Source organism: Acinonyx jubatus, chromosome X (assembly GCF_027475565.1).
Source record: "Acinonyx jubatus isolate Ajub_Pintada_27869175 chromosome X, VMU_Ajub_asm_v1.0, whole genome shotgun sequence".
In the NCBI taxonomy this organism is placed as follows: Eukaryota; Metazoa; Chordata; class Mammalia; order Carnivora; family Felidae; genus Acinonyx; species Acinonyx jubatus.
The window spans coordinates 104,862,476-104,886,256 of record NC_069389.1 but is presented as its reverse complement, the minus strand read 5'-3'; the positions used below and the strand labels follow the sequence as shown (position 1 = coordinate 104,886,256).

The window sequence follows — 23,781 nt, the reverse complement described above, 5'->3', positions numbered from 1 at the left end:
CTCCCTCACCCCGCATAATCATGATGCAGACTGGCGTCACTGCTGGTGACGTCTGTGATCGGAGAGAGTGGGATGTGCCCCGAGCTTCAGCACCTTGTTCACAAACAATGATGGATTGTTAATTTTCAAAGAAAATGAAGAGGGATTCAAAATAACACCTGCAACGCACAATATATTGCTTCATGAGCAATAAATAACAAACAGAAGATAAAACCTTGAGCCCTAGGCTTAATGCAGAACCAAAACATGATTTATCTTGCTGTTTCCTTTCCCTTAGCCAGAGAACAGGAAGCACAATGTTATTCTGTTCTAGGATACTCAACCGTGCCCTTGTGCCATAATCTTTTACAACACATACTTCTTCAGTGCCTACTATATGTAAGGTCCTATATGATATGCTAGAAATGGTGTTTTCTTCTGTGTTCCATGCAAGCATTTTCTAAACTTCCTCTCTTTTGCCATGGTATTCCTAGCATTATTTACAGGACTTCAATGGCACCTGGACTCCCCACCATGAGAATCATTTCTTTGATGTGAAACATAAAAGTAACCATGCTACAAATGTTAATAGATTCTTGGTGGGGAAGGTGGTCTGATTTTTTTTAGTACAGTGGCATAAGCGAGTAGTACATCAACTAAAGAAGTTGGGATTGGCTGCACATGTGGTAGATGGGAAGGGACTGTGAAGAATCTAGGGGTATAAGGCACTCTCCAGTAAGAACACATGAACATAGGGGCACATGGATGGCTCAGTTGGTTAAGCATCTGACTCTTGATTTCAGCTCAGGTCATGATCTCATGGTTTGTGAGCCCACATCAGGCTCTGCACTGATGGTGCAGAGCCTGCTTGGGATTCTCTCTCACCCTCTCTCCCTGCCCTTTCCCTGCTCTCTCTTTCAAAATAAATAAATAAAAACTTAAAAAAAAAGAACACATCAACATTGCTGCAGTAGAACAAGGTTTCTCAGCCTTCTCACTGTTGATATTTTGGGTCAGATAATTGTCTGCTGTAGGGGGCTGTCCTGTACATTGTAGGGTGTTTGGCAGTATCCCTGGCCTCTATCCACTAGATTCCAGAAGCACCCCCTACTTCCAGTTGTGACAACCAAAGATGTCTCCACATATTGCCAAATGTTCCCAGTGGGGGGGGGGGTGGAATTAGCCCCACTTAAGGATCCCTGCAATAGAGGACCTGGGGGATACCCATCTATGTAATGATGAGATCAGTAGCCTTCCCAGCTCAAATATTATATAACTTTATGATTTACCTAGTTTAAGATAGCATAGTGGTTAAGAGCATGAATTGTGGACCCAGACTGCCTGGGTTTAAATCAGGCTTCACTGCAAGCTGATTTTATGACCATTGACAGGTTACTTAACCTCTCTGCTCCTGTTCACTCATCAGTAAAATAGGGGTAATGAGAGGTCCTACTTCATAGGGTTGTTGTGAGTTATAGATTAATGTACATAAAGTGCCTAGAACAGTGCCTGGCACATAATAACTATTAAGTAAGTGTTAACTATATTTAGTCTTGTTATCATTACTATCATTAACACTATTATTCACCATTTATCTAAGTCCTGGAATGTTGCAGAGGTCTGATGTTTCACCCAGCTTTGGACCACTATCTTGCTTCTGCAGAAATGACTAGAGAGCTAAGTCCACAGTGCATTACTACACAATGCAAAGAGATTTTATTTGGCTATAGGTCTATTAAATAAGCATTGCAGGTAAGCCCCACTTTGTACAATTGTTGAGTTCTTCCAGAGTTCACTTATTTAAAAGCACACTAATTGGCACCTACTTCTAGCAAATCACTGTAGAATATACAAAAGTAAATGAGATTTATATCCCCTGCCTTCAAGGAGCTAACAAAGATGGGTACTACATGCACATTTATTTTAGTAAATATAATTACCCTTAAATTTTCAAAGAAATTCTTGTCATTTCCTTTTTACCCGTGAAGAATTTCTATGTGATGAAAATTATCTTCCTATCTCCAGATTTATCTTTCTTAAAGTTTGTATTTCTATAAGTGTTGTGTAATTAAGTATGGTGATATTCTTATACTACCAGCATGTTAGGATTATAATACCTCAGATTATCACCATTTATCTTCCTCTTACTCTCTGTTTAAAATGTTGAATATTTAGTCCTCAGAAGAGACCGACTAAAAGAGATTTTATCTTAATACAACAACAGAGTGATATTCCATTCTGAATAGCTTGTCACACGCTATACACCTACTTTCTTCTGGGAAGAAGAATGTCTATACAGGACTCTCTTACATATATTCATATATTTCCTCATTCATTTATTTTAAATACTTTATTGAACATCTACTTTGTGTCAGACACAGTGTCTAGGCATGAGGAATAACAGGAGGAATAAGGGAATCCAGAGTCTAGGAGGAGAGACAGATATAGAAAGATTATAAAAATATAATGCAATAAGGGCTATTATAGTAATGTGTTCAATGAACTAGGGGAACACAAAAAATAAAGGGCTCTTTGGGAAGGAGTTTAGTGTGATGGATAAGACTGTGGACATTGGTACCAGAGCTGCCTGGGTTCATATTCCTGTTCTACCACTTATTAGCTATGTGATATTGAGCTGATTACTTAAACTCTCTGTGCCTCTGTTTCATTATCCGTATATTATTATAATTCCTATATATGCTGTGTCTCTCAGTAGACTTTGAACCCTTCAAGGGCTAGGACTACTTCATTATCATCACCTTAACTGTTGCCATGTTATTGTTACCACTTACCTAGTACTCATTCTGAGCCAGAAGCCATGCTAAATTCTTTACCCACATTATCTAATTTAATCTTCAACAAACCTATAAGGCAAATACTATCACTTTCCTAAATTTGTAGCTTGCCATTTTTCTCATCAAATCCAGTTATTTATTCATAGAACTTATCACAATGTATAATTATTTTATGTTTATCTGTATTTTAATATCTCCCTTCTGCACTAGAGAGCTTCATAAGATCAAGGATTGGCATGAGGCCTGTTTGACTCACCATAATGTCTTCAATGTCTGTGATGGTGCCTGGCACACAGAAAATGTACAATGAGTGTACAATAAATATAAAAGGAAGGCTGGAAGGTAGACCAGCAAGAAGAGAAGTAAAGAGAAACAGAATGAGCATATACTATAGTCCAGAACCATCTGACTCCCAAACCCATGCTCTTGATCACTAGGCAGTGTTGCTTCCTACTCTTAACAGACTTTCAATAGATGTTTGTTGACAAAATCCTCTCTTCAACTTTGCACAATACTGTGTAACAAAATTATAGTAAGCATAAAAACCAATGGATATAAACCTGGACATAAGAAAGAGAATTATGGGAGAGTGAATTGTCAGAGAAGGACATCTTTTGTCTTAATACAAGAGTATAGATGACGAGATGACACTAATGTACTGAACTTGTTTCAATGGAAATAAAGGAAACAAATGAAATAACTCTACTACAGGATGTGTGTGTATGTGTGTGTGTGTGTATGTGTGTGTTGTCTTCAAGATCAAATAACTGACAATAATTGACTAGTTAATCAAGTGAAGTATAATATAAAAATAAACAGATGGCAATGATTTGATAGTTATGGAGCGATACCAAGTTAAAATGGACAATTACTTCCAAATCTTTTACTCTTTTGGCACTAATGAACTCTTGTTCCAAAGTACCATAACTTCAATCAACTTACAGAGAAAGGATTCATTCACAACTACTCTACAGCCCTTGACCTCATGAGGAGTTCCCACACAAGGCAGAACAAAAAATGAGCATTGCAGGACACGTTCTTCAGACTTGGGTGAGGTATTTTGACAGCACTCGTACTTGACTTCTGAATATTCTTGGCCACTGCCAGTGAATGTAGGACTTATGGGCAAATGAGCAATCTCTTCCTTTAGTGACATGGGACCACTTTTATAAAATACTTAAAGAAATTGCTAGATGTCCATTTTTAGTCTAGAAAGTGAATCAGGCCCATTTTTAGTCTAGAAAGTGAATCAGGCCTGGACTTAACTTTTCCACTATTAAGTGATGATTCCAAACAGATGTTCAACACAGCATATTTTGTTAGTTAACACCTTAAATCCAGATTGTTGCCAGACAGAGATGATCATCTGGGATTTCCCTCTGAAAGTAAAAATGTATAAGCTTCCTTATATATATGACTGTGCCTATATGGGAGAAAGATTATAGCCAATGATATCAAACTGAATTATCAGTTAGGTGCATTTACTTCTGGTTGTAAATCTAAATGAATTACTACATGTAAATTCAGTTGTCTTGGAGAGAGAATTAGTTTAGCAACTATGCCATCACTTTTAAGATAATTTATCTTTCTGAAAAGATATATAAATAATCAATGAGTGTCATTGCATGGATTGCTCATTGTGCCCAAAATCAATGTAGGTTGATTTTATTTATTCATTCATCCAAATATTTCTTGAATACCTACTTTATACCAGACACTGAACTAAAAAATGGAGAAACAAAGACACCCAAACTAAGTCCCTGACCTATAGGAGCATGCAGGCCAGCAGAAGAGAGACGTGTATTTAATAAGTGTAATTCAAGGCAGTCAATGATAATGTCCAGTTGATCTTGCTTCCTGGAATGCTTTTCAATCCTAATCCTCCTATCACTACCTGGAGGAAAAACCTATCCCTCCGTAAAGACTCATTTCAAATTATTCTTTCCCAGCAAAGGCTTCCCTAGTATTCCTCATCCTCTCCACACCTCCAACCCCAAACATCCTTCCCAAGTCATTCCAGGAGATTTAATTACTCCTTTTCTGTTCTCATAACACTTTACTCACAGTTTTACTGCAGTACTTATTACAATAATTTATATTAGGTTATATGTCATGCCTCTCATTGTATTGTGAGTTCTTCCAGAGAAGTAAATGAGTTTTGTTCATCTCTGTAACTCCTAGTCACTAGCACAGGATCTGGCACATACCAAGACTCAATAAAGGTTTGGTTTAGGGAAAAGGAATGAGAGAATAAGCAAACATAAAAATAAAATTCTAGATAAAATGTTACAATAACACATTAGGAAGGAGTGATTAATTCTAGTGATGTGGCTTCACAGACAATGTAACATTTGAGATGACCCCTGAAAACTGAGTAGGATTTGACAGGTGGAGATGAGTGTTGGGGAAGTGGAGGAAAATGAAAAGGCAGAACTCCTTAAGAATTTAAAAACTGAATTTATCATAGCAAAATAATGCTGTAAATTCCACATGGTTCTTATCTAAACCATCTGGTTTATGTAAACAACCTTAGCAGAACTCTACTTGCTAACATTTTAACAGGCACTTTGAATTAATATATATTTTGAAAATAGTAACACTGTGCTGTCCTTTAAAAAAACTGATAATTTAGATAATTCTCTCTCCTCCCCAAAAATTAGTCCAGAGTTTGGCTAGGTTGGTACATTGTAAATTCTCGTTCTTTGATCTCAGAATTCCTTATTAAGAATAATTCCTGATTCTCTTATGTTTCCCAGGACTGCAGAGCCAATGAGTAGCCAAACTGTTGCAAGAAATTATTTTTGGTATGGGGGCTCAGTCCTTCTAAACCTAGATGTTTCCTCTTGGAGTCATTCTCCAGCCACTAGAGAAAACCAGGGTGCAGATTCAGTAATCTCTAAAGGTCCCTTCCAGTTATAACATTCCCTAAAACTTGTCTCCCCTGGACTAGAGATTGGGAGTTCAGATGAACTGAATAATCAATATGTAAACTCTTGACTCAAAGGGAATCTGATGCCCTATGTTTGTTTTCTTAATAATATTTACAATATGGATATTTCTAGCCATACTATGCCTTCATGGGAAACAACTGAAAACTGGATGTGAGGACTAGAGTTTCTGGCGATAGAGAAATCACCAGTTCTGAAACGTGACTTCTGACTATAGTAACAAATGCTAAGGCCATCAATCACTCTGTGTGTGTGTGTGTGTGTGTGTGTGTGTGTGTGTGTGTGTGTGGAGGGGAGCGGGTTGTGGAGAAGAGGCATAGGAAGCATAGAAAAATCATAAAAACTAATAATTCAGAAACAATGTTTTTGAACATTTGCATTTTCTTGTTCTGACGAATCAGTGACAAAATAGCACTTGTATAAATAACCAAGGCAAGGTTCATCCCTGATATTTCCAGGTTAGAAGGATGTGATAGATGTTAGCAAGCTACTATTAGAACAGAGTTGTCTTCTAGAGTGTAATTGGCTGGAGTGCATACTGAGAGGTAGGAGAAAAGCCACGGAAAGATTTTTCTATAGAAATCAGTAGTCAGGGGGAAATTTCCAAAAATATGTCTTTCTGTGCTCCCAACTATGTAGTATATACATGCACTTGTATGCATAACTCACTTCAATGTCTTCTTATGTCATCATTGCTCCTGGAATGTCTTTTTCCTCTTTTCCTTCTTTACCTATCTAATAACTACCCATGACTCAAGACATGTTCTGTAAAAATCTGGCCAATTTGTTCAAATCCTATCTTCTCCATGAAGTCTTTCCCACCTACTCAAGCCACATTTTCATTACTTAAATTTCAGTAACATTTCCAGTCAATTCCATTCAATTATTTGGTTGTTTCTTAATGGTTTCATTGGAGATAGTAAAACATTGTGACTAAAAGTATATATCCTGCATGACCTTAGACAATATATGTGACCTTTAAAAGCCTTTCATCTATTAAATGGAAATATAAATAGTCCCTTTCACAAGGTTATTTTGAAAGTTAAATGAAAATAATGTGTGCCAAGTGCTTTACCTAGCGTGTGGTAAGTGTTCAATAATTAGTGGTAGTAATGGATGGAGGTGGTGAGAGTAGCGATAATAGTAATAATCATTGCCACCATCATTGGTTTCTTCAATTATATTGTATAACCTTTGAAGGCAAGGACTACATATCCTATCTGATTATTCTCTCATGTCCCCCTAATTTCCAAAATACTCAATTGGCTAATTTGATATTTGCTGATTGTATGTCCATCTCTATTCAATGTTAACTGCCTCAAAGAAATGAAATTACATCAAAAATAGAATTTTTCATTTTTTTTGCACCATGGAAGCTGTTGGATGGTTTTTCTTAGTTTGCATGCATGAGTAGTTTGGATGGAAGCTGACAAAGTAATCATATGCAACTAGACTATGAGAAGAATAGGAAACCTCTTAGTCATCCCAAGCTCCTGTGGTATGTGTGCTTGAAAAAAAACCCAGAAAACTACAAAACCCTGATGAATGAAATAAAAGAATAATTAAATAAATGAAGAGATATTTCATGTCCATGTATAGGAAGACTCAATATTTTCAAGATGTCAGTTCTTCCTAACTTGACTTAATGCAATCCCAATCAAAGTCCAAGCAAGTTATTTTGTGGTTATCAACAAACAGATTCTAAAGTTTATATGGAGAGGCAAAAGGCTCAGAATATCCAAAATATGTTGAACAAGAGCAGAGTTGGAAGCCTGATGCTACCCAACTTCAAGATTTACTATAAAGCTACAGCAATCAAGCCAGTGTGATATTGGTGAAATAATAGACAAATAGATCAGTGGAGTAGAATAGAGAACCCAGAAATAGACCCCACAAATAGAGTTAACTGATCTTTGACAAAGGAGTAAATGCAATACAATTGAGGAAAGACAGTCTCTTCAACAAATGTGCTAGAACAGCTGGAAATCCTCATGCAAAAAAAAATCTAAACACAGATCTTATACCTATCACAAAAATTAACTCAAAATGGATCATAGACCTAAATGTGAAATGCAAAACTATAAAACTGCTAGAAAATAACATGAGAGAAAACCTAAAGGACCTTGGATATGGTGATGACTTTTTTTTTAATGTTTATTTCTTTTTGAGAGAGAGCGAGAGAGAGAGAGCACACACACAGGAGGGACAGAGAAAGCGCATGTGTGTGCGTGCGCACATGAGAGACAGGCAGGAGGGATCCAAAGCGGATGCTGCACTGACAGCAGAAAGCCAAATGTGGGGCTTGAACCCACACACTGTGAGATCTTGACCTGAGCCAAAGTCAGATGCTTAACCAGCTGAGCCACCTAGGTACCCCAGTGATGACTTTTTAGTACACCAAAGGCATGATCCATGAAGGAAATTATTGATAAGCTGGACTTAACTAAAATTAAGATCTTATGTTCTGCAAAAGACAATGTAAAGATAATGAGAATATAAGCCACAAACTGGGAGAAAATATTTGCAATATACACATCTGGTAAAGGACTATTATCTAAAATATACAAAGAACACTTAAAACACAACAAGAACACAAACAGCCCAATTTAAAATCGGGTCAAAAACTTTAATAGACAACTCACTAAAGAACATATACAGATGGCAAATAAATATATGAAAAGATGTTCCGTATTATGTAACAGGAAAATGCAAATTAAAACAGCAAAGAAATACCACTATACACCTATTAGAACGGCCAGAATCCAGAGCACTGACATCACTAAATACTAGTGATGATATAGAGCAACAGAACTCTCATTCACTGCCAGTGGGAATGCAAAATGGTTTGGCCACTTTAGAAGATAGGTTGACAGTTTCTTACAAAAGTAAATATGCTCTTACTATACAATTCAGTGATTGTGCTGCTTGGCATTTCCCCAAAGGAGTTGAAAACTTATGCTCACACAAAAATGTGCACATGAATGTTTATAGCAGTTTTATTCATAATTGTCAAAACTTGGAAACAACTACAATGTTCTTCAGTAGGTGAATGGATAAACTGTGGTACATCCCTATGATGGAATATTATGCAGCATTCTATTATGATAGAAATGAGCTATCAGGCCATGAAAAGACATGGAGGAAACTTAAATGCATACTACTGAGAAAAGCCAATCTGAAAAGGCTGCATGTTGTATGATTCCAACTATGTGACATTATAGAAAAGGCAAAACTATGGAGATGATTCGAATAAGATCAGTAATTGCCAGGGGTTGGGGTGTAGGGAGGGATGATATAAGCAGAGCACAGAGAATTTTCAGGGCAGTTAAAATATTCTGTGTGATACCACAAGGATGTATACATGTTATTATACATTTTTCCCAAATCCATAGAATGTACAACACCAAGAGTGAACCCTAATTTAAACTATGACTTTTAGGTGATTATGATGCATCATTGTAACAAATGTACCACTCTGGTGGGGGATGTTGATAATGGGGGAGGCTATCCATGTGTGCGGGTAGAGGGTATAAATGAAATCTCTGTACCTTCTCTGTAATTTTGCTGTGAACATAAAACTGCTCTAAAAAATAAAGGCTTCATAAAAAAAAAAAAACAAACAAGAGAAAAGGAAGGAACAGAGGGAGTAGAAAGAGAAAGAAAGAAACACACTAAAATACCATCTGGTAAACTTCTTTCAAATTCTGTGACTTCCTTTCAGTTCACGCTGTATTGTTTTAACCCTTGTAAAGAGCTGGAATTAAGGCTCTATCTACTACTTGTCCATCAGTCTGTTTCTGTAAAGTGTTTGCCAGTTTATGTTAAGCAAACTACATACTGAAACCTTAATACAACAAATTATTTTGCTTGTCATTTTTTTTTTTTAGCTGATAGTAGTAGAACTCTGAATGTGGATTCCACTGCAATGACGCTACCTATGTCTGATCCAACTGCATGGGCCACAGCAATGAATAATCTTGGAATGGCACCACTGGGAATCGCTGGACAACCAATTTTGCCTGGTATGCTATTTTTAATCACGTCACAAGTGTTTCTTTTTATTGACCATGTGGTAATAAATATAACAGTATGACACAACTTATTTTGAAGTTGACATTTACCAGATTCTGCCTAGAGTGTGCATTTTTGTAATATGAGCTTTATAAGCAGGGTGGCCAGTAGTTACTAGTATACTCCTTATTGCACTATGGACTAGGGATATAGCTGATACAGGATATGGGCATTAATATTTAAATAGGTTGTCAAAATAAAAGGCAACAGAATTTGGCAAGGAATTATAAAGTTTATCTAATTTTATAGATTTAGAGGAGACAAATAAACATGGAGTGGAAATGAGAATTGACTTAGACACCTCAAAAATCTTAGATTCCTAAACTGGGGAAGAAGAGATGGTAGGGAACATTCCAAAGTGGTTCACATTGAATAACTGTTCATATTTTTTTAAACAAAGTAACCAGTAAGAGAATGGGCATGTTGTACTTACTCCAGCTCCACTAAAGATAAAATCAGAAGAAAAATGCCACAGCCTCTGAAGGGTTTGGTTTAAACACAAAAAAAGCTTCTATACTGTCAGAACTATTAACCGTTAAAATGGATTTGTGAAGACATTAGGGAATTGCCATCTATGGAAGCCTGGAGTGCTTTTAAAATAGCCTAAATATTAATCTTCCCAGGTTCATCTAATTGTGATCCTACTTTTAAAAGAATGGCAGGACCAGGCCCATTGAGTACCTTGCTATTCAAAGTATAATCTGCATAACCTGGGAGCTATTAAGAATTGCCAAATCTTAGGCACTAGCCCAGAGCTACTGAATCAGAAGCTGCATTTTAACCTGATCCCCAGGCTATTCACAAACACAGTAGAGAAACGGATCTAGAGTAATGCCACTTTGTTGTGCCATTTGTCTATATAGTTAGTGACCTCCACCCCTCCCCCCAAAATAATTTCACAGTTCCAATTCAGATTTTGAATCCTTATAAGGTATAATGGGGGCATGCAAGTGTAGGCAACAATACTTTATAATCTTAATAATTAAGAAATGTGATTACATAGAAAACTAGGAAACAAGCTTAAAAGCAGCCAAATATAAAGGAAAAATATGTAAATGAGAAATGGGTGGAGAGTGAAGGCGCTTGGATTATGTATGTGGCAGAGGCAATGAACTGTCCCACCAAACTATAATTTATGCCTTGGACTATAGTTGACTAGACTGCATCCTACTCCATGAGACCAACCATGATTGAAATGAGCAACCAGGGATCCTTTTAGGGTGAATGATTGGACCATAGATCTCCTTGGGTTTTGAATGACTAGTGGGGCCAATCTGGAATCAGCAGGTGTTATGACAGGAGCCACTATTGCATCATGGTTAAACATTCAGACTCTGGAGTCCATCTGCCTGACTTCCAAACCTGTTTCTTTCACTACTTTATTTTGAGTAGTTAAATATCTTCTATGAAACTCTGTTTCCTCATTCATAAAATCAGACTAATAATACTTAACCCCTTAGGATTTTTGTGACAATTAAATTGTCACAAATGCACAATGCCTGCCTTAGCACAGTGCCTGGCACATAGTGCTCAAACATGTTAGCTATTAAAATATTTTTAAAATCATTATTAATATACTTTTTATACATATTTCTAAAGGATGTAATGGGTCTTTTAAATTTAGTTCTTCCTCATTATTTCATTGTAATAGCATTTAAACTAAAATATTATGTATTATTTTATAGCTCCATTTGGAGTGGTCCTGAGTCACAATCTCTTACAGTCTAGAGAAGCTAAACAATCTGATTTGCCTTAAACATTGCCAGTTCATGGAAATCTGATCTGTATGGGTATATGTCTCAGGGAAAAATCTTGAGGCCAGATCTGCACTGATGCAATATGTTAGTTATATTGGATTATTTGTAAATTACAATGTCTAAACATAAATCTATGTTCACATGGTAATCTTCAGCATTTAGTCACCCATCTGCAATGTGGAGCAAGAAAGGCTTAGCATTGAGAGTAAAAAAATCATGCAAGGCATCACTATAGGCCTCTTATTGCTGGGGTCAATAACAGGCCTAAAAATTTGGGTAGGTTTTCTTCACAGGAGCTCAAAGGGCTATTCCTGGAGAGAGTATCTTGTTTACTATGTAACAACATAGACCTCAAAGACAGACTGTTTGGGTTTGGATCATTGCTCTGCTACTTGCTAGCTATGTGACCTCACACAAGTTACTTGACCTATCTGTACCTCAGTTCCCTCATCTGTAAAATGAGGATAACTCTAGTATCTACCTCATAGGATTGCTGTGAAGATTAAATAATATGCTTAGCCCAATGTTTGGCATGTAATAAGCACTCAGTAAAAGTTAACTGCCATCATTATTATTACTATTAATAGTGCTATATGCTCTTTAAGATAAAGGAAATACTAACATCCTTCCTTGAAATGGCTGCTAAGCTACCACTTAAATTGAAAGTATTTGAGTTCAATGCTGCCACCATCAGCTCTAATGAGTGTTCCTCACATCCACCTCCAGCCAGACATTTGAAACCTTACGAGTGATTTTCATTTCTACTTCTAGCCCTCTTTGCCTGCATCTTATTTTCTTAAGCACTATGAAGAAATAGATTCTCAGGGTCCCCTTCAACTTCGTGTTTCAGTAATTTTTTAGCTATGCTTTAGGGAAAGTTACTTGACTTTGGAAACCAGATCTTAGAAATACTGATATTTAGTTTAGTAGTGCTCTTTTTGTCTTAAAAGTACCTTGCGCAATAGTGTTGGGCTGAGACATACGAAGCTATCTGTAAAGTTACTTGAGTTTCGTGTCAACTAATTTTTCCCCTCTCTGTATTATTTTAGGAAGGCAGTTTAACCATTGAGATTAGAACACAGGTTCAGGATCCCGACTGCCTAGGTTCAAATAAATCCCTGCTCTACCATTAAGTAGCTATGTAAACATTGGCAAGTTACTTAACCTCTCTAGGCCTCAGTTTCTTCATCTGTAAAACACAGATAATAATAGCATCTATGACATGGGGTTGTTGTGAAGATTAATGAGTTAATACATTAAAGTCTTAGAATGATTCCTGCTTCACAGTAGTCTCTCAATGAACTTAACTCTTATTACTATTTTGAGTTCACATCTGACATATGCTCACAAAAAGTTGAATTATGGCTCATTTGTATTCTTAGCAACAGTGAAGGGTAATGAATGCAGAAGCAAAATTTTCCCTGGGAGAAGTGCTGGACAATAGCAGGTGAAGGGAACAGTACCTGCTAGTGCTGATGACTGCTCCTTGTAAATCTCATGGTGTATCCACAGAAATGGAAGGTTGACACCACAATCCAATGCTGCCTACCCTTCTTCTTGCCTAGATTTTGGGAACAGAATGCCTGTTATTTTTATTATGTAACATTTTAACTGAATGGGCTAAAACATCCCCCAATCCTGTATCCTCCCTGCCTCAAGATTCCTTGAAATGTAAATGGCAGCCAATGAACCACATGGAACTGTTCCCTGAGATCACTCACTGATGGCTCAGTAATTCAGCTACTTTTCTGCCCCTTATGAGGTTTCCTACTGAGCTTTTTGTCCAGTCTGAACTGTTCCTACTGAATTTTTTTTTGTCCAGTCTCATCTGGTCTGTGACAATAGAAAAGGCTTTTGGCATTGATGAAAAACAAATGATACATAAACTGCCTTGATTTCCCCTAGAGAACTCAAATCCATACTGTCATGGAAGCTGAGTCTCTTGACACATACTTGTCATCAGGGTAGTGTCATTATATTCATTGAGTGGGGAGCAGAGAGGCCATCTCTGGGGTTTGGTTTGGAGCTCCCTTTCATCTAACATGGTGTTTTGTACAGCTGCTATTCAATAAAGTTAATCCACAATGATGGCAAATTAGGAGGTCTCCTCTGTCTGGCAGCTGTCTTTCCTGCTAGAGTATTTGCTTTTCCAAGCTGGTCAAATACGACTAATGTTAGTTTTCAAAGAGAGGGACCACGAAGGGTCAGACCTTCTGTTTAAGGAGCATTGTTCTGCCCATGATACCAGATGAATCCAAAGATGGATCAAATAAGGAGTACTCATTGAATAGCTCCTTTATTTTACTTTATTTTCCCCTCAATTAAAATATTCTTAGCATCCAAATATAGACCCTGTGAAGTCCCAAAGGAGAAGAGTCTCTCATTATGGTGTCTCCACTTTATTGACTATACTACCTCCATAATAGGAGATGTTGCAAAATAGGGACTTATGGACTTTATTTTGTCATTTTTAAGAAGGCAGTTCTCACTGGACCCAGGGGGCCAATTCTGATGGGAGCAGAAAGAATGAGGATGTGTGACACATGATAGGCCACTGCTCTACAAGCTCCTCAAGGAGAGACAGACGTGTTTCTATTATTTTTAATATCTCCCACAAATAGAATATGGCTTCAGTGGCAGATAAGTTTGAAATCCTGGGAAAAGAGAGCACTGTTCATCAGCATGGTGGACACTTTACTGAAAACCAATGATATGTAAAACACGATACCAAATAGAATTAATGCCTCCATAAAAGAAGCTTGAAGCCTACCCAGTGATGGTACTCTCAAAACTCCGCATGGAAACTATTACAAAGAGTGGCCAAATGAGATCATTTGTTCATTCATTCATACAAGAAATATTTACTGAGGCCTGCTGTACACAGAGTACCATGAGAAACCCTGAGGATAAAGCAACGAACAGAAAAGACAATATTCTTGTCCCCTTACTGGGTTCAGTACTTTGAGAACCTCCATATTTTCTCCCTAATACATCTCACATATGAGATGCCTCTTGAATGATAACATATCAGAGGCTTCCTACCCATTTTGTTCATTTGTGCTTTTATTCATCCATCCATTCATTAAAAACATATTGAGCTAGGGTTAGGGTCATGGGGTATCCAAAATGGGTATGGTTCAATCCTTGCCTTCAAGCTCAGGGTCCACTAGCAGAGGCAAAGTCAATATCACTACACTACAATGTAGCAAATGTCTCAGTAGAAACATATAGAAAAGTACTATTTTAGCTAGGGTGGATGAGAGGGAGTGCTAGGTAGATGGTAGTGGTCTGGGAAGGTTCACAGAAGTGGTAATATTTGAGCTCAGTATGCAGAGATATATGAGAATGTATCAGGTGAAAAACAGGGCTAAGAATGATCCAGGAAGAGAAAATGATGCATCAATTACTGGAATGTATACTAGAGTATACGGCATGGGGACAATGGTTAAATATTGAGTAGAATTACATCATCCCATTCCACAAAGTGTGAGGCAGCGTATGAGAAAGGTTATAATAAAAGAGAAAAATTACAAGCAAAATAAACCAGCTTCTAGGAAAATATAAATGAAGGTCAAAGGTGAAGACCAGGGGGCACCTGGGTGGTTCAGTCAGGTAAGCCTCTGACTCTTGACCTCAACTCAGGTCATGATCTCTAGTTGGGCTCTGTGCTGTCAGCACAGAGCCTACGTAGGATTCTCTCTCTCCTCTCTCTCTGCCCCTCTTCCACTCCCTCTTTCTCTCTTCCTCTCTCCCTCTCTCCCTGTTTCTCAAAATAAATATACATTTTGAAGTGAAGATCAGGTAGGGAGGTTAATTAGAATTCAGATGTGTAGGTCATAGGATCCTACCCAATTTCTAAAGTTGAGCTGTACCCGTAGCCAAAACAAAAAGGGAAACATGATCAGTTATGTAATTTGCATTTTCCATGAAGAAAAAATATACCAAACCTCAGAGAAGTCAAACTTTTCATGGCCCTTCACAATTTTGTGTGTGTATTTGACATTTTAGCTCTGAAAGAATTTTTTCATAGGGAGCTTCTTATAGGGATGTACACTAAGTGAGGTAGTTGAGTAATTTCTGAAGCCCAAGCACAGCTGTGTAGCCCAGGACTAGTCAATATTATTTTCCCTAATTTGCTGCAAAATATAAAAACTAAAAATATAGTGATTTTTATATAAAACTAAATTTGCTTAGTTGAAATGACTGTTCTTTATTCTGAGATTATAGACTTTCTACATTGTTTGGTTTAAAATATTCTGTCTTTTATGAACTGTGTGCATGGTATATTGGCTAGTTTCTGTTATTTTTTCCCACGTCTTGTTTTGGCAAATTAAGAGGAAGATAATATACGTACATATGTAATTATTTTTATTCCTCTCTAAACTCTAGAAATCTTAGAACCACAGATGTAGAGTGAAATGTCCTCAGTAATGCCCCTCATCACAGCCTCCCATGATGAGAGTCAAGGTCATGATCCTTAATCTGTCAAATGTTCTAACAAAGGAAGAACACAGTATAAATAAATGGGAAGGAATAGGGGGAAGCTGGGCTAGAAAGGTAGATATTTGCAAAAATTTATACTAAAGAAATAAAGCTTCATTCGTATAAATTTGAAATCAAAGTTGAGATTTACTGGGGAGAGTCTTTGTGAACTCTAATTATGCCATATAATCCACCCAAGCTTAGTTTGCTACCTTATTTGCCATTGTACACAAACCAAGCCCTGCCTCAACTTTCCAGCTGGCCTGAAGTAAGTGTTTAGATGATGTTTTGGAGAAGCAGGCAGATGTTAGTAGAATTTGAGAGTCATTATGCAAAAATTTGGAAACTAGTGCTCTATTTCCAAGAGGGCTACTGATAACTGCAGGATCATCTGTCAGTGTAGCTAGGCTGTCCTTAGAAATATATGTTCTCTCTTAAGATTGACTGCTTGAAAAGTCTTTGTGAGGATTTGCATGGCGAAGAGGCAGTCAGAACTGTAGTGGGTTAAAATTTCATAATACCCAGGCAAAATTCTTATTTTCCAATGAATTTTATAGGAACTCTAAACAAATAGCAATAATGTCCCAGAAATGTATACCTGAATTGGAATCAATTTTCTGTAAAATACCTTAATTATATTTAGATCTCGTTTGGAACACTTATTTTAGACTAATCTATGGTTGCATTTCAGTGGTTTTATTGTGAGTGCCAACTACCTCCTGGTGCTCAAAGAGTCTCTGGAACACCTAACAAAATGGAAATGCCTTTATGGGCCTGGAGGGGCTCTTGGATGGCAAGAAGTCACTAAGTGCAGGCAGAGCCTTTCTGACGACATGAAGGGGCTTCCAGCTAGCCAGAACCAGGTCCAGTGCTAAAAAGGCAAGACCAACAGTAAATGTGTCACCTCCTACCTTTGCCCACTTCCAGTTCATACACTGCCACAAGTTTAACTTCATCTGTGAGTCAAAGTTGAGACAATGGATTTTAAAGAGGCCTCTAAATTAACTATTAGTGTGACAATATGTGTATCAAACACCTGAACAGGAAGTTCTAAGTGTAGAGATAAGCAACCAGATGGTAGCCTTTTGGAGAGAAACATTTGAAGGCCTGCTACAGGTTGGATAGGTAGAGATAGAGCTTAATCTGACAGGGAGTATCTCTTTTTTCCAGTGGATCCATGGACTTTGTGGGAAGCAATATAGATGAATGATTGAGAATGTGGTTAGTAAAAGCCACCTACTGTATGGCCATACAGTGTTAATTCTGTGAGCTCCAATTTCCTCATCTGTAAAATAGGGAGTAGTATATTGTCCATTCCTTAGGATTGTGAAAATTAAATGAGATGATACGTATAAAACCTGAAAATCCATACACACTCAATTAATGGTTAATAGTATTATGGACACCATCCCTCTCCCCTGCTACAAAAGTGGAGTTTGCATTTTATCAGAAGAAAACCAGTGTGATCCATCCTGCCAGAAAATATCAAGAATTGAACCATAAAATTGGTGAGTGTGGCAGCTTTGTGAGGCATCAAAAATGGGCAACCTCTAAGGTTTCTAGTGCTTTGTAGACATCTGTAGTCTTAGTCCATCTAGTAGAGTATCAGTCACCTGGCATTGTTTCAATGGGCCGTGCAGTACAATGACCACAAGTGCTCAAGATGGTGACTCTGGGACCTTGCAGGATCCCACAGCACCATTTCAATAATCTGAGAAGAAATCATGGTCAGTCTAGTTTGGGTACTTAGTGTACTTTCTATTCCCATTCTTTGGAAATAGCCAACTCTATTAACTAACTAATCACACCCCAGTCCCTAGGCATGCTGCATATTCTGTCTATTGCTGTATGACAAACTACTTTATAACTTAGTAGCTTAAAAAGCAATCATTTTATTCTATTTTAAGATTTTCTGGGTGAAGAATTTGGGCAGGACTCTTATGAGCAATTCTTCTATGCCATATGGTATCAACTGGGATGCCTCAGCTGTGGTAGTCTAGTCTGGAGATTCCAAGACAACTTTATTCATATGCATGGCATTTTGGCAGGGACAGCTTAAAACACTGGGCTCAGCTGGATCTCTCTCCTTCCATTTACTCTAAGGCCCTCTCCACATGTCTCTCTACCACAGTAGTCCTACACGTTACATGGTGTCTTGAAGGTCCCATAGCATGCAATCCCAGAAACAAGAGGTGGGAATGGTGTCTCTCTCAAGGCCTGAGCCTGAAAACAGGTACAACTTCTCTTATGTCAAAGAAGTGTGGAACCCATCCAGATTCAAATGGGGGTGGGGGACATAGATTTTACCTCTTGGTGAGAGGGGTGTCAAAGAATTTGTATCCCCCTTTAATCTGTCACACTGGGAAAAAATAACTGTATGGAAGTACTTAGTTGTTCATTTGCCATGTTTTTCATCATAGCAGTTTCACCTTATACCTATAATTAAGTTAATTCATTAAAACAATTGTCACACTGCATTGAGAGGCAGTGTAGTGGTTAAGAGTATTAATAGTTAGACCAACCTGGATTTGAATCCTAGTTCTGCTTCTTACTGGCTGTATAATCTTGGGCAAGTAACTCAACACTCTGAGGCCTAATTTCTTTATAAAATGAAGGATAATAATAGTAGCTAGGTCACAGTCTTCTTGGAATGTGATTATATAAAATGCTTAACACAGTGCCTAGCACATTGTAAGCATCCAGTAAACAATTTGGCTGTTTATAATAATTGGTGATACATAAGTGTAACTGCATGGATGTTTCCAAACTAGACTATGAGGCCGAGGATTTTGTCTTACTCGTTCCTTAAATCCCAACTCCTGGCACAGGGCCTGGCATCAGACTATTGAATGGATGGACATATGGATGACTGGATGGCAGCGCAGAAATGGTATGTGCCTGCAATGTAACCCCCTGGCTCAAATGTATAAAGAGAATGGAAGATAATTGTACTGCCAGGTAACTACTCTAGGTAGAATGAACACAAGTTGCTAGGGGGCAGGAAAGCTTAAGGCCACACTGAAATATTACTTGAAATCACATAGTAGAGTTGCAACTCAGAGGAGCAAGCCGGCCCAACTGACACACAGCACTTGTGGCATTTCCAGTTAAGCTGGGACTTTGGGAAGTTCATGAATCATAAGACGAATGCAAACCAACATTTATGACACTTCCAGGCATGGCAATACCAAGTCAGAAAGGCTTCAGGGAAAAGGTACTGGAAGGAGAGATATAAAAGCAAAACAGAACAGGGCATTTATTATAGGAAGGACTTTGGAGGAATACGTTGGCCTTTTCCATAGCCCTTGTATAAAATGATTTCAGATCTCCTTCAGAAGTTTGAATTCCTAACATAAATATTAATACTATGTAATTATAGGTATACTCCTCAAGCCAGGCTTGAAGGCTCAAAGAGGGAGATAATTTCTCTGGCGTCCTATTCCCAATGTGTTTTAAATTGTTGGACTTCTTTGATATTCCAGGTTCTGCAATACTTGTATAAGTCCCATGACTTCAAATGGTTATTTTCTTGGTTGGCATCAGAAATTTACATCGACTTGGGTGCTTAATGGCTGAAGATAAACAAAAGAAATAATCAATGTGTTAGGAGCCTTTGAAATGTCATGTGCAACCTGCCCTCTAGCAAGGCCTGCTAGGCAGTGTAGCCTATGGAGCTCTTGTCATATTGAACGCAAGAAAGAAAGGGAGTTTATCTACTCTTTGCTTTAGCCATATGTCATGAATACATCTGCTTTTAAATGAATTTCATAAAATATTAATGTAATCATACCAAACAGAGTGGTGAGTACCTCAGTCAGGAGTTATATTTATCTTGTGTATTTGTTTTTTGTTTGTCTCCATTTGTTAGTAGACAGTACATGGAGACGGGCATTTCTTTCTCAGCCGAAGTGGCAGGACTTGCTTAATGAACTGATGTTTCTGTAATCTGTGGTAAGGCAGAGTTGTGAGTGACAGAGCTGTATGAATAACAATGAGGAGGCAGGCAGAACAATAAAAGGAAGACAAACATTTCAGTTGGAGAGGAAAAATAGATGGAATTGTTTAGTTGGCACACAATCTAATCTGATCTTTTCCTACGGAAAATTAACAGTTTGTAAATGGGTGAGATAATGTCAACAATTTTTCCAAAATAATAAACACAAGAAATCAAATTTCCCAAAGACGTAAATGGTATTTTTAACCACAGTGCTCCTATTCTTCAGTGTGGGAACATAGGGCATCAGGGGCCTAAGTCCTCCAAGATGGAAAGGAAGACCTGGACCCCCTGCCCCCACCTGATAGAGCCTGACATATAAAAACCTATCACGAATGCTTGTGGAATGTGGGAATGAATGCCCAAAACAGTGAATTTATTGTTGTGTGTATGCATGTTTTGAATGGAAGGAAGGAAACTTACCTATCAGGACTACCACTTATCATGCCATGGGTTTTCGTATCTGTTCTGTCCTTTCATCCTTTGAGCTAAATGTCATCATTTATCCCCACTTTTATCAAAAACAATGGTGGTACACGGATATTAAGAAACCTTCCACTACTATGTGGAGAAAAGTAGAGATATGAGGGCCACAAGGAGGAAGGCAGGGAGAGAGAGAGAGAGAGAGAGTGCATGAGAGAGAGTGCATGTGCTCACATGCATGTGTAAAAGTGCATGTTGGGTGAGATTGCACGTGAAGGCTAAAAGTAAATTTGTTTTCAGAAAAATAAATTTTCCTCTAATTTCTTGGAAATTTCTTGGAAGACATTTTTTTCTTCCCAAACATATCCGGGGTCTTGATATTTCAGCATGACAGGCATGTGGGAAGATGGCGAATGCTCTAGCTCTTGTGGACTGGCTGTGCACATGTGCTACCACCTGCCTATCTGCCCAGTCATGAGACTCACCCCTACTGGACCTATTGTACCTGAAGTTCCACACATTCTTCCCACTGTTTAGATCCATCCCCTTCAACATCTTGGAGAACCACCCAGGGAATTCTGAGCTCCTTGAGGATGTGCTTATAAGGATTGCCCCCTCGTGTTTTTGTGGTGAGCAGAGTGAAGTTTTGGGGGTTCAGGTACACTACTGCTACTGCAACAGCCCCTACATTATCACAACTCCTTATGCAATACTTTCTTTGCTTGCAGCCCGCTGTGCATTCTGTAGCAGAGGACAGGGCTGAGAGGTAGAGAATAAGGAAGTATAATGGATTTCCTTCTCTCAGAGAACTTGCATTTTGTTATAGAGACAAAATTTAAACAAAATCAGTACCACCCATAGACCCAAGCAAGTGGGAACTTTGCCCTAAGCCTGCATCTCAGGGGACCTCCTGCTTTGAAATGCCTGCCTTGATGTTTTCTAAGGCCCCCCACCCAGTGCGAAGGTAGGTAGTGTGATCAGGGTAGGTGCCCTGAGTCCAGAACAGGTCGTATATAGGTTCTAATCTCAAGGAGCACCTTTCTTGCAATTTTTAAAATTCCTCTTCATTGTCTGGGACTGACCAGTGCCTGCAGTGTTGTCTAAGCAAAGAGTCCCAATCTCAGCCTGAACCTGTGTGGACCCCAGTCATCATTTCTCCTCTTTGGGGCATTCTCTAATCCTCTACTCTACATGTGGAGTCAACCATATTCTCCAAGAAGCTTCAGAACTCAGGCCTATGGAGTCCTCCCAGACTCTGTTCCAGGAAGGTAGCCTGGCAAGTAAATCACTCCAGCTACCTGGTATGGTATTTCTTTCATGGTATCACATGAGATTGTGCCAGCGAAATAGTGTTGATGTTGATTTGGGGTGAATTGAATTGTTTATATAGATGAGCTCCACAGAAAAGTATTTGTTTGAGGGCCCCTACACATCCTAGAAGCATCCCTGAATAAAACAAAAGATGATGCAAAAGAAAATAAAATTCGGTAGAAACAAGTGTAGAACAATTTTTCAACACAGAGTTGAGAATGAACCAGAATTATCTGGAAAAAGTTCTTCAGGGAGAGTGAGACTTAAGGCTGGCCTTAAGTATGGGGAGAATTGGGAGAGAGTCTAGTGATTCCAAGAAGGGAGAACAATATGAACAAAAGCAAGGAGAATAGTTATTTATTGAATATTTTTGTGCTATACATTATGCTAAGCACATTGCATTCATCGTTTTGCTTATTCGTCACAATTCCCTGTAAGGTAGGTGTTTGCAGATGATGAAATGGGGTTTCAAAATATTCATCCTGCTAAGCAAACAATAGAAGTAGGTCCCAGGTCTGCCTGATCCCCAAAATTGTATGTTCTTAATACCATGCTATACTGCAAAAAGACAAGGGATAGTAGGGAGCCTTGTCTGTATGGAGCAGTGAATGTGTGTTGAGAACTAGTAAAGGCAAGATCAACAGAAAAGGCACATAGTATGAAAGGCCTTGGATGTCAAAAATGATATATAGAGACAAATAGACTGGTCAAGCAAAAACAAAGATCCCTATCCCCAAAGGAAAATGCACAAGTAGAATATAATATTTAAGACCTAATGCTAATACCATGTTTTCTTAAATATTTTGCCTTCGTCTTAGAAAGTCCCTTGGCTTGAAATGTATAAGGTAACATTCTGCCTCCACTTGGCCTTGCCTGGTGTCATTTATTGTTCTCTCTTTCCTCTCCTTTTTTAGACTTTGATCCTGCTCTTGGAATGATGACTGGAATTCCACCAATCACTCCAATGATGCCTGGCTTGGGAATAGTACCTCCTCCAATTCCACCAGATATGCCAGTAGTAAAAGAGATCATACACTGTAAAAGCTGCACACTTTTCCCTCCAAATCCAAGTAATATTCTGCTTTTTCTCCACACAAGTCATAATGTTTTGGTGTCTAGGAACACTTTCTTCTTTTTCAAAAAAAATACCCTAGGGCTTCATAGATGTATATACAGAAGCTTCACCTAGAAAACAGAAGACGGGAAAATTTTCTCTTATTAGGCAAGGTTGAATTTTATGCATAGAATAGTAGATTTCTGTGTGTTGGTTGCATTACAAATGATAAAACGTGTTTCTAATGCCATCTGGTAAGGAATTCAAGTGTGTTCGTACAGAGACACCTGACACAAATTGTTCAACACTGTCATTTGCAGACTCTCTTTTTCATAACTGGCCTACATGCTGATAATGGCAGTAATAGTGTGTGTCTGAGCCTGCCCGAGGCACATGAGAATACATATTTGGTGCTAAGAATCCTCCATTGCTACTAGCTATTCACACATCACTTAAACTACTGCTATTCAACTGATGGGCTGCAATAGACAGTGGGGTGAGGTTTAACTTGCTACAAGGGTAAAGAGGAATACTGAGACTGAGTCGAAACACTTGCATCCATCTAGTCAATGAAATTCATGTGGAAATGATCTATGGATCTATCTTGGCAGTAATGAATAGGTTTCTCCTTAGACTCTTAAAAATATCTGCAAACATATGTTGGCCATATTTCACTTAAAATATAGCAGCAATAATTGACTCAAACATTTTTCTAGGTCTATTTGTGGTTTTATTTACTTTAAGTGATCAGACGTTATTTCTACACATGACCCAAGCCTCATTAAAGCTTTTTCCACAGTTCTAGTGGTGCTAGGTGACCTACTTAAGGGAGCTGCCACTACAGTGCTAAGATTAAAACTGTTAAGGGACACATTCAAGGGTTCAGGCCATAGATCAAATGAACTTGCCTTATCACAATAAACATGAACTGTTGACATGTGACTTCAGCCAACTATTTCATCTCCTA

The 23,781-nt window shown here is 38.2% G+C and overlaps 1 protein-coding gene across 11 annotated transcripts in view; it reads left to right on the top strand.

Moving 5' to 3' along the window:
• ENOX2 (ecto-NOX disulfide-thiol exchanger 2) overlaps positions 1 to 23,781 on the top strand; it is a 256,913-nt gene that overhangs the window by 183,722 nt on the left and 49,410 nt on the right. For 9 of the 11 annotated variants that reach the window (XM_053201692.1, XM_027054214.2, XM_027054209.2 and 6 more), the window contains 2 exons: positions 9,610 to 9,744; positions 22,675 to 22,830. In XM_053201692.1, coding sequence (XP_053057667.1) covers positions 9,648 to 9,744; positions 22,675 to 22,830 — 253 coding nt within the window. In that variant the 5' untranslated portion in view covers positions 9,610 to 9,647. Of the gene's footprint in view, positions 1 to 9,608; positions 9,745 to 18,860; positions 18,923 to 22,674; positions 22,831 to 23,781 lie in introns of those variants that run through there. The other 2 variants (XM_027054213.2, XM_053201693.1) reach the window with 2 other exon arrangements.